General features: G+C 31.5%; 1 protein-coding gene across 2 annotated transcripts in view; it reads left to right on the forward strand.

The window, feature by feature from the left end:
- LOC130451237 (PRL-1 phosphatase) overlaps positions 1–12,612 on the forward strand; it is a 68,576-nt gene that overhangs the window by 13,976 nt on the left and 41,988 nt on the right. For both annotated transcript variants that reach the window (XM_056790125.1, XM_056790124.1), the window contains exon 2: positions 5,573–6,131. In XM_056790125.1, coding sequence (XP_056646103.1) covers positions 5,988–6,131 — 144 coding nt within the window. In that variant the 5' untranslated portion in view covers positions 5,573–5,987. The remainder of the gene's footprint in view (positions 1–5,572; positions 6,132–12,612) is intronic.

Here is a 12,612-nt window from a genome sequence, read left to right on the forward strand (position 1 = left end):
CGTAAGCATGCTTCTCCAATTTCAGAAAGGTCGGTTCACGGCTATGCCTTTTGGCACGCGGAGCACGACCTTTATCTACCTACTCCACGTTCAGAATTAGTTGGGGCTCAAAATTTTACTTGCCAATTGAAATCAAATCGATATCATCTTTACCCGCATTTCACAATAATTTGTTATTTTTATATAGTGCGAAAATTAATCAATATGTTGAAAATAATATTTAATCAGGGATTTTATATTATTTTTATTTCTGTACATTGATCAAAATATAAATTATTTGGCAACATTGGATCACGTCAATTGTACATTGAGGGAGCAGGTGGGAAAAAAAATTTTGTGTGGGGATATAGTTTATCTATATAAGACCAAACGTTGCTGATTACGTTTGTTAGGTTTGATATCTCTTTCTAAGTTTTAAGTAGTTTTTTAGTGTGGTGCGGCTTTTAGAAGGCAATAGGTATGCACTTTTCATTACTATTGTACATTTTAATTACTTTTAAGCGTCAAAAATTATATTAATATAATATATTATATATATTTAATAATTTTAGATACAAGCTTTCTAGTGAATTTTTCGAAATGTTCGAAATATTAAAAAAAATTCTGATAAGTTATTTCATCTTAAAACAACTGTTTAGTCAATCAATTTTTAAATAACACTAAAAAATTATTTCCTCCATAAATTTAGCGTTAACATAATAGGGATCGGCAACCTTTTGAGTAAGGAAAGCCAAAAATTACAAATTACAAAATTTCAAAGTTTTTAAAGAGTCACAAAATTTTTTGTTGTCAATAATGAAAAGTACTCTCATAAATAATTTTTTTTGGTAAATAAAACTAATCTTTTATTTATAAGAAAAATATCTATTTATTGATATATTTGTAGTATCTTTCACAAGAAATTAAATAATATACATATATATTTATATGGAATTCTTAGATAACATTTACTCACCACCTTAACTTGTACTTCTACAACAATTGGGCGAATAAATTCAATAGGAGCTTTGGCTTTGCATAGTTTTAAAAAGTTTGGATAGATTTGCCTCATAACTTGTTGTTTTAAATTTCAAATATAAGAAATATACCTACTTCTTCACCTCGCAAGACTTTTCAATGCGTCGAATATAAGAACCTCAACTCGCGGCATTTCTTTCAGCGCTGTCCACTTTCAATGCGTTACGTGACCTATTCCAAAAACACAAAAAATCGAAACAGAACTTAGTGTAAGCTTGTTGCTTGTTGCGTGCCCAAAAGTAATGCAATTGTTTTAAAATCGGCTCAGATCTTCTAAGAATATTTTCCATACTTTATCTTCTTAATTACTAGCCTCACATTTTCGTAGGTTTCTTTGAAAGAAACTGCATCACCTCGAGGAATTGTGGCTTGTGATTAATACCGAAAGCTTCACCATCAAGACTAAAAAACTGCCCAAGATCACTGTAGCGGTTTCGAACAGTGAGACGCGAGCCAAGAAGCTCTGCTTGTGTTATCGATAGATGTATATCTCTAAGTCGTTTAATTCAAGCTCAGTGATTAAATACGGTTCAGATGAGTTGCAAAGAACGAAATCCGGATATGTGGGGTCATGGTTCTCTGTATAATCTTCAGTTTCTCCGTCCAAGGTGCTGTAGGAATTTGACTGTATTCATAGTGTCGTTGAGATCTTTGAGCTTTCAATATAATATAATATTTTCTATTTTATGAATCTTGATCCCTGCAGTTTCACAAAAATAACAATCTTCAGGATGATTGTTCTGTTCTTTCCATAGCAATGGCGTCGCAAAAGATAAACTTGATCGACGGCCAAACTTTTACCACAACATACCACGTTCGAAACCTACGGTTTATCTCGATTTTTAACTGCGCGGCCAAAGTATAGTACGTTTGCCCAACAAATTCGCTCAATTTATTTTTCACTTTTCTATTTTATAGTAAAATTATTTGGATTGTAATAATGATGAAAGACTAATATAAATGAACAGGCAGAACTCGAATAAGACGGTCTCGAATACTTGGAAATATTGATATTTATTTTTTTTGCAAAAAGTACATAATTTAACATACTTTTTTGTTACCGAATATAAATATATAAAAATGTACCTTACGTTAATTTAGCTTTGACAGATGGAAAAAATTGATTATCATTAAATATTTATGAGCGATTTCCACCAGACGAAGACGTTATCGGGTTCAAAAGGTTATATATAGTAATACAAATGATTATCTAAAAAATGTCTTGTTTCATTGTTAGGTCAGAACTTTTTAGACAATCCTCATAAGTCCCGAACAGTAGTTTATACCATTTAATAAGTTTAAAATTGAAAATAAGCTTGCCAATATGGGAACCTAAAATGCTTTTAATATTCACTATTACAAAATCTATTAATTCTGTAAACCGTACACTACAAATTTTCTTGTTTAACAACGAATTATTGGAACCGTCAAATAATCACCCGGTATAGTATTTGAACACATTATCAAAGATATAAATAATGTGTATTTAAATGTTTGAAAATATCTACCGAATTACGTCTTTATAAATAGCTGAGGTTCAAATGATTGTTTTCATTCTAAACCAATTAGTGAAATGCATTATTCTTTAATTTTTGTTTCTTTTTGTTATGTAAATAAAATAGCATTATAATTATAATTAGTTTATGTTATTAGATAATTAGACATTGCTATCGGTAATTTTAATTAAATATTTCAAAGAAATTCATTATATAGATCGTACTGTGGCAAAGTATTTTTATTACTTTCTTCATCGTTATATGTTTTGTTTTATTTATTATAAGACTTAATTATCATGCCTTTGCATCTATAGAGCAAATGCACTAAATAGTTTCGAAAGTAAACAAATGCATAATGCAGTGATAGCCACGTGCAAAACGTAACCCGCTTGATTTGTTTTTCAGTTTCTCAATGAACTGTTTACTGGAAAAACGTGATAATATTTTTGAATAAACCGTTTTTTTATAAATAAATTTTTTCATAGTAACCCTCTAGTGGAATAATATTGACTTTTTTAATTTTAATAGATTCTTATAGTGAACTTTCCAATAGTCTCCGCATTGATCTGAAAATGTAGTAGTAAATCATACCATAATCGATTTCTAAGAAATGTTTCATCGATTAAAAACGATTGCTTTATATTAATTATAATAATTTTGAACAGTTTGTACCTTTGTATTATTTTCTCGAAAAAAATCCATCGATTCTTTCGAACCATATCACTAAATATTATTTTCTTTTATTTTATATTTTTTAGACCTTTGATATGTTTATGTTTCTAAATATTCTTGATAAAAATTATCAAAAAAAACCTAATTTTGAAACAGAAGAGACCTAAAATCAAGAATTTTTAGAAACATAAAAATATTATTTTCATGAAAAATCAGATACGTTTGAACTTATTTAGCTCTTTATCAAGAAATTGTGATTAGATAAGATTTATCAAGAAAAACATATAAAAAGGTTTAAGATGTAAAAAGTTAGAGAAACTTATTATCAACAAATGATCATGGAAAAATGAATCTAATTTGAAATTCTTGATAAGAGCGGCTGTACACAATGGCGCAAGATCTATAATAACTTTTTTCGATTGATATCGTTCAATTAGCAGGCAAACCGGTAATTATGCAGTTTAACCCCCTCACCGCCGATCACCCTTTCTTTAGTTTTAATATGGTTCACTTTATTTATCTGTGGGTTATGATGTCTATGATAGATCTGTCATGGATGTCACAGGTGTCAATTTTGATTGATTAGAATAAGATAATAGAGGTTAGTTAATGTAGGTCAAGAAATATTGCTTATTTATGAAAGAGTTGAAGAAATAATTATCAAATGTCGTTTTATAAGATGATTTTCAAATTGAAATAAACACATGTGTTGCTCTAAAAAACAAAGATTTTATTTTTATGACATATTAATGTTAATTAACCTCTATTATCTTATTCTAATCAATCAAAATTGACACTTGAGACAGTGACATCCATGATAGATCAATAATAGACATCATAACCAATAGATAAATAAAGTGAACCATATTAAAACTAAAGAAAGACTATTTCTTTACATATATATATGTTAGGCGCGGAAACGTCATCTTCACATAGCTTTTTTAGGTTGAAAAATGTAAAAATTAAGTACTGTGTTACTTATACTTTACGAATGTCTGATGCAAAAGGAAATAAGTCGGAGCGGGGGGGCGCTGCTCCTAACCTCACCTAACCTAACCTTTTTAAAAGACGTTTCTCGTATTCAAATAGAATCGAGACATTTCTTAATGAAATGATACTAATGTTTCCAATAGAAATAGATGACTTTAAAGGAATAAATCAATAAATTTTCTTCAAAATTAACTCAATGTCTTTATTTTATTTTCCAATGCAAGAAATCCAGAAGGAAGTTGAACATATTATAAGTAATAATTTTATTTCATATACAGTTTTAATATGAAATGACTAATTTGTAATTTCACCCTCGTATAATGTAACAGGAATATTGAAATAATACCCATCCGTGGTTTGTCCTTTGCGATTGCATTTGCAAATTTTGAGGTGGTAATCTAGACCATTCCAGTGAATTTAAAAACTCCGTGGGATAGTTGTACTACGTCATTCTGGTTCATAACGGTGTCGACTGATTTGAAGGAAACCAACTATCCCGGAAGAAAGTTCTTAATGGTCGCATTGACATGATCCTCGACATCTTTATTTTCCACCGCCAATATTGCTCGTTCACTCAGACAATTATGTTTATTGAACTGTTGCGCTATATTTGGGAAAACTCTTTTAAGTTTGTGATGTGACAGAAATCTGTGGGTAATGTGATGAATCCGGTCGAGGTGTCCACTACAACTTATTATTGTATCTGCAACTACAAGCCTATCTATTTCATTGTCACTCTTCTCCTCGACATCGTAAATTACAATTAATCAAAGTGAGAAAAATTCTCGCGCACTTAGCAGTAAAGTGTCACTATCACAAAAGATCAACAAAAAAAGCACATAACTTGAAATATCACTGTCTCAAAGGATCATCCAAGTACAGAAAGTTGTCGCGCACGTAGTAGTCTGTTGTCGTCACTCAAGATAGGAGGAAAAACAAACAATTGTTGTTCTTATTTAGCATTTTCATATTTACTCACCTTTTAAACCTTCTCTGGACTTTCACAAATAATTGAAGACCAAACTAGCCAAATCGGTCCAGCCGTTCTCGAGTTTTAGTGAGATTAACGAAACCCTGTATAAAATAACATTTAAAATGACAGTACAAGTTTTGCATTAGAAATTAGGTTTTATTATGATCTCGTAGATAAAAATAGAACATGCCATGCTTATCCTATATGGGCGTTAAGGAAAATCGAAATGGTTGTGGTAATTTTCCTAGTTATTGGTACAGCCATATATACAAGTTTGTAATCGTCATGACTGCCTCAATAGTAATTTTAGATTTTTCCACATCAACGATCGTCAGAATAACCAGTAAAAGTTACCCGTGTACGGCTGCTCTAAATTAATTTGATAATCCTCACCAAATAATTAACGCATGTTTCTGTATTTCAGTATTTTGGTGAGACAGTCCTCTCATACATGGAGTTCCATTTGGATAGCGCAGAATATTGCCAAGCTCAACACAAATAAACTTGTCAAAGAGAGGCAGAACATTGCCATTGAAGTCATTTTCATCACCGCTGTTTATAAATTGGATTTAACTTCATTCTCCCAGAAGCCAAATAGTTCATCATATGTAATTCTGAGTTTATCATCCGTCAAACTACAGTAAAATTTTCGTTGCGTTCTTCCTTTCAATTGCTAAAGCATATCAATTCTGTGTACATAAATAACAATTGAAAAAAAAACAGTAACTTTCGTTAAAAGACTGATCTTTTCCTATTTTTCATTTTTAAATATATATTTTGAAGAATTTCGGTCTTCTTAACATTGTGTGATATTAACGTTAACTCGTGAAAGACGGAGCATGAATCATAACTCTCAACAAGGAATTCCTGCAGCCATGCGCCAAAAGGACATCAGACCAGCTGCAGCTGAAATTGAATACAGAGGATTCAAATTCCTCATCACCGATAGACCATCTGACCAGACCATCTTGGCATATCTTCAGGTGAGTAAAAGATCCATTTTTACTTTCATATCGAATAAATAACTGTGCCACCCTATTTTTTAATAGAATCACTCCTTTATTTATTTTGATCGATATTCAAGTTTGGGTACAGAAAATAATCGGGGGGGCTAAATCTGGCGAATAGGGTGCATGAGGTAGCAATTCAAACTTTGATGAAACAACACTTTCTTCTTGGTGATATACGGCAGTTTTTGGTTGATTTATTTGCTCAAACGTTGCAATAAGTTCGCATAATACTCGCAGTTAATAGTTTTTCCTCTTTCAAGATAGTCAATGAAAATAATCCCACGTGCATCCTAAAAAACCGTGACCTTGCCTGCAGATGGAACGGTCTTTACCTTCTTTGGAACCGATTCTCTCTTTTCAGTCCATTGTTTTGATTGTTCCTTTGTTTCGGGTGTGGAGTGATGGATCCACGTTTCATCCATGATTATAAAACGGCCCAAAAATTCGGTTACATTTCTATGAAACATTGCCGAACTCTCTATAGAAACATCTTCAAGACGATGTTTTTGTTCCGTTGTGAACAAACGTGTCACCAATCTTGCGCACAGCTTTCTCATGTCCAAATTTCTAGATTATATGCGATGTACCGCACATTTTGAAATTCATACTATGTCTGCTAGCTAACGCACTTTATATTGGTTGGGCTAAATAAAAGTATTGCATCACATAACGATGACCAATTTTTGCCATGTTTATAAATTGACTGAAAACGTTCACTATTGATGACTACCAAACAAATATTAAACAACGTGGCGTGTTCAAACTTGAAACAGTGGTATTTTTCAAGCAGTTAGTGTCTCATATGTTCAACGTGAACCTTGCGGGTGCAAGGACTCTCTCTCCATTTTCGACTTGCCCATCTTTACAATCAATCTGCCCCCCTGTGGGGCGTGGGCCCCACATTAGGAAACACAGGTATAGGGTAAAGGTTTAATTTGATTGGCTTATCAAATCGCTCTACAACGTGAACACTTTTGAAAATTATGCAATTTTATATATGTGATACAATTTCCCCCCGTTATTCGTCACGTAAATTTCAGTTCGGTGTTTTTACTATAAATATTGGGGTTAGGTTTTCAATTAATCACATCGTATAATTTGTATAAATATAATCAATATATTGGGTGTACACTTATATTTTTACCTAGTTAATCCGGTTATAAATTCAGCAAACAGCTGAATTTTTTCCAAAATGTTTTATTTTCCCACAAGGTATGAAAAACATTGTGTCATACTGATTATATAGGTATAAGAGTTCAAATCTCACCAGTGTAAGTAGAGCTACTTCTTACAAACTGTTATAACCAATAATCAAAATGACTGGCTCGATCTTATCTTCTTCTTACCTCGTATGCTTAACTGCCTCTAGCTTTCAGGCTACACAGTATTTACAGTCCCCAAAAACAATTGTTAACATCATATTTTGAAAGAATTATTATTTCAATTTCACGATTTTCTGCAATTTTATCAATTTCATATTTTTTAATTTCTTTTTATGAAGGGAACACAATCATATCCTTTCCTGTTGTTGGAGTTAAATCAGTAGATAAATTATTTGAAAAATCCTGTGGACTTGTGGAAGTTCCATCTTACCAAATTTTATTTAGTGTATGTCCCTCATTGATCCATGTTTCATCCAAATAAAATATATTTCTTCTTTGGTTTATCATTTCTTTTTCCAGCGAAAACCAATTATTTTTTAAGTTTTCATAGTGTTCTTCGACTCAGTTTATGGTAATCCTTATCATATCTAACCATGGTAAGAACTTTCTTTAAAAAGAACGTAGTTCGAAGTATTTCTTTTTAACGATTTTCTATTCAAAATTTTGCATTTCCTGGACTTTTACGTGCTATTTGGAACTTACAAAATTTCTTTTATTTAATGAATCGTAGATTTCTCATCATTTTTACATAAATATTCGTCTGAATGATTTAAAATGATTAAATATGAGCTCAGATACGTTTATGAAATTCCAAATCTTGGATTTCCTGGAGCTCTACGAGCTATTTGGAACTCGCCAAATTTCTTTTATTTAGTGAATCGTAGATTTTTACATAAATGTTCTGTTTTGGATTAGTGAGTAAGTTTTATTACTCTCTCATACATTAAAATAGACTATAAAACAATCTTGTTAATCGAAAATGATTGATATTTGATAGATACGGTTCTTTTTATTTCTTTTATTTCATAAAAAATAGTTTCATGCGTATTAAGGTACACAATAATTCCTTTGTAGATTTCTAATCATTCAATTTTCAAGGATTTTTTAATATAATATTACAGATTACAATATAAATATATTTATTTTATCTATATGTATGACGGTGTTATTAATATCTATAACATTAGCCTTGATTGGATCTATTTTTAATGTGTTGAAAAATTATATTGACATGAGGCATAATTTTGTGAAACCCAAAAAATAAAATCTATATAATTTTTTTGATTAACGTCCCAGTCTATTAGAGTTTATCTTTACAACCCAAACAATGTTGATAGGACAATTCAAAAGACAGGACATGTACAGAAAATATTTAGTGATGCACCCCTTCTAAAGTTAGTTAACTACTACAATATTGATTATTTTTGACATAGGGCACTTTTATGTATCATTATACGCCGTTATTTGGACATATGTACTTAATTGTAGTCCTACTTGGAACTTAACTTGCTACAACTTATTATTAAATTATAAAAAGTAAATGAACCTCATTCGTTTTTTTTTCTGGAAAACGAAATTTCAAAGCAAACAACATAAATTCTTTGCAAATAAAACAAAATTAAAAAAAATTCAATTCCAAAGTATCTTTATAAATAATCATTGTAGTCAGAATCGTTTGAACTAGTGTCACAATTTGATTGAACTATAAAGGGTTGTAAAGAGGGAATATGGAATAATAAGGAGGTTAGTCTGAGAAGAGTATGACCCTGTTCTTTGCTATTTTTGTTTATCTAAATCTTTGATATTATATTCATACCTCTTTATTTTCAATACACTGTGCAATTTCATTGTCTTCATTCGCCCAAGGTCTAAAGAACGCCATATTTCTATTTATTTAAAGAAATTTATTAATCAAATGAATCTCACTGAGCGACGCCAGTGCTTATCGCAGACTGTCTGGCAGGAATATTTCGAAGAAATGTTTACGATTCGATGTTTTCATTGATAAACAGTGGAGATGATGAATTTTTACACACATTCATCAAGTCCACGTGGACTGACGATATGCTAGATGTTTACCGAATTTTATAAGGGGAGTAAACATTATTTTTCATTTCTTAATTTGTATGAGTGTCGTGCGCATTTATGAAATATTAATTGTTCCTCGCATAACTGACTTCTGCAATTGATATTGGCAGAACTATAAATCTAACGGGGTTTTTCTTTATTTTGCAACTTGTATGACCGTATTCGATATTAAACGAAAATCAATTTGGATTCCTTTAAACACTGTTGCTTTATAAAAATGTGTTGAAGAATAGATATTTACGAGGATGTATTGATATCTAGTTAGCCTAGACTAGTTCCGTGCATAAACAAAATATTGCGTTACCATAGCAACGAACAATAACTTATTAGAAGTATTAGAAGTTTGACGTCAAAAAAGTAAACCAGAGTTTAAACGCAATAAATTTAAAGAAAAAAGATGTCCAATTGGAGTATCGAGCCATCATCAAGTTCTTGTATTTAAAAGGGTTAAGAGGTAAGCAGATTTACGAAGATATGCTTAATACCCTTAATGATCAATGTCCTTCGTATGCGACCGTGAAAAATTGGACTGCAAACTTCAAAAGAGGTTAATTTTCCGTTGAAGATGATGACCGATCGGGAAGGCCAGTTTCTGTGTCATTCCCCGAAAATATCGATGCAGTTCATGACGTGATTATTTATCAGACCGTCGAATTGGGCTAAAACGGATATCTGAAACACTGAATATTTCATACGAAAGTGTTCACCATATAGTTCACGTTAATTTGGACATGAGAAAAATTGCTGTAAAATGGATCCCCAAATGTTTGAATGTTGACCAAAAGCGTGCAAGGGTAGAAGCATCACGTTCGATCTGTGCTCGACTTGAAACGATGTAGACTTCTTAAACCGAATTGTTACTATGGATGAGACTTGGGTACATATCTTCGATCCAGAAACAAAGCAACAATCGATAAAACGTCGACACTCTGGTTCTCCAAGACCTAAGAAGTTTCGTGTCCAAAAATCTGCTGGAAAATATCTTGCTTCAGTTTACTGACCACTCTACGGGAAAAAATTAAAAAGAAAAGACGCGAAAAGCTATCCAAAGATGTTTTGTTTTTGTAGGACAACGCCCCTGCACATAAATCTCATGTTGCCATGCAATAAATTCGTGATTTAGGTTTTGAATTACTAGAACACCCCCCTTATTCACCATATTTGGCTCCGTCCGACTATCATCTCTTTCCTCAACTGAAAAAAAGTTTAAAAGGTCGTAAATTTTCTTCCAATTAAGAGGAGAATAGGTTGAGTAATAAAATATTTTGACATTGGAATTTTGTTTGGTTCTATGGTAGGCTAAGAATTTTTCAATATATCCTCGTTGTGTGAAAAATATTAGTTTTATTAAATTTTGTGGACCCTAGAATTGGTTCCAATGACACAATGAAAGCGATACTCGTGGCATCTAACATGAATTTTTGCTTTAACCACCGCGAAACGCGGAGTTTATTCACTATTCTTTCATCGAACGCATTAAGATACACTTTAAGTTTGTTCGTATGTTTTTCACGTACTTCTTTATTTCTTCTTTGACATACGATAGACCTGCATCCTGGTGAATAGCTTCATAGGTTATAAACTATTCTTAGTTCCAGATTGGTGTTAAGATGGTTTTAAGATGGTTTTGTAAATAAATATTCTATTTTCAATTCATTATTCTGATTTTTAACCTACTAGGCAATGCGTGCTCTCCAACTTGTAGTCGAGGTCTTTTCTTTTAGCGAATATATTTTCTCCAATTCAACTTCCTGTTCAGATGCATATTTGATTTCGTCACCTTTTGGGATTTCTTTGCTATTTAGTTTTACAGACAGGCATTTTTCTTTAGACATTGCTAATGTCATATGTTGTCCATTGTTCTCATTTATTTTTATTTTGTCATCCATTATTGTATCTTGGTCAGGCTATTTTGCAGGGTTTCTGAAGCTATGATGTTTTTCAGAAGCAAAGATTGCTATGCCATCGGCGAATGTGGCCGTGGTAATATTTCTGTCTGTTGAAATGTCGATTGTAAATATTATATATAACCTATTAGGTTTCTTTGGAGTGTCCCACCGAGGATTGGTCGAATTCTTGTATACCCATCGCCGTATTTTTTGCTTATAAAGAATTTTGTCAAAAGCCTGGCTGATATACAGGAATGTTGCAGAGCAATATTTTTTACTTTCGAAGTCTTAATTGATTCGCTTCACAAATCTATATTCTGGTTGAATTGTTGTTTTCTTGTATAGACATTAGTTTGCTAAGTATCAACTTGAAGACCACTGGGAGAAGACTAAAACGTCGATAAAATTTTTAAGTTCTTTTTCTGGCTTTCAAAATCATTGTTATTAGTGCTAATTTCAAGTTTGACGGGAAGTAGCTTTTCCTTGTAGTATTATTATACAGCTACGTCAGAAATTAAAAACCTTTTTTTGGAAACGGCCTGGATTTCTCTTATAATAAGATTGAATCCTGGAACTTTGTTTGTATAAATTTTATGTTGTATGATATCTTAACTTCGTTTCTTGTGAATCGTTCTTCTTCTTCAATCTGAATTTATAGGTGTCAACCTGTTCGATTGTAGATGTCATTGCAATGTCATCGCCGTTTCAATAGCTTCTTGAATTCGTAAACACTATTAACTACTCTTTAATGGAAAGTCGACATAGTCGTGACGATTGTGGTCTTATGGACTATGTATCTAGGAACTGAGTTCTTTACGAAGATGTTGAAATAAGAAACAAATTTCTGTTGAAAAAAATATTACGGATTTGTTGACTGTAGATGCGTCTTCCTCCTAACGAAGATGAAGAAATAATATTAAACACTTAATACATTTATTTCCTTTTTATTGATATATCAAACTATGTTTTTTATTAAATATGTTGAATAATCTTGTCAAATTTCATCCACCCTTGAAAAAAATGACAATCTGGCACACCTGATAAATTCAAACTCACAAAAACCATCCGAATCATTTTAAATATTATTTATATTTTTATTCATTCGTCGGATTGGGAATAAAGAAGTATTAAAAAAAAATTACTATATAACTATAATTTAGCAATTCTTGTAATCTCTCAAGCATAAATTTGAATTGAATTATTGCAAAGAATAATTTCGTTAAGTTTTAACGAGTACGATCAGTAAATTTGAAATTTCTCAATAACCTACTTTGTAATGATACAAAAGAAGAAGCTTTATTTATTGAACCATTT

Source organism: Diorhabda sublineata, chromosome X, assembly GCF_026230105.1.
Source record: "Diorhabda sublineata isolate icDioSubl1.1 chromosome X, icDioSubl1.1, whole genome shotgun sequence".
NCBI lineage: Eukaryota > Metazoa > Arthropoda > Insecta > Coleoptera > Chrysomelidae > Diorhabda > Diorhabda sublineata.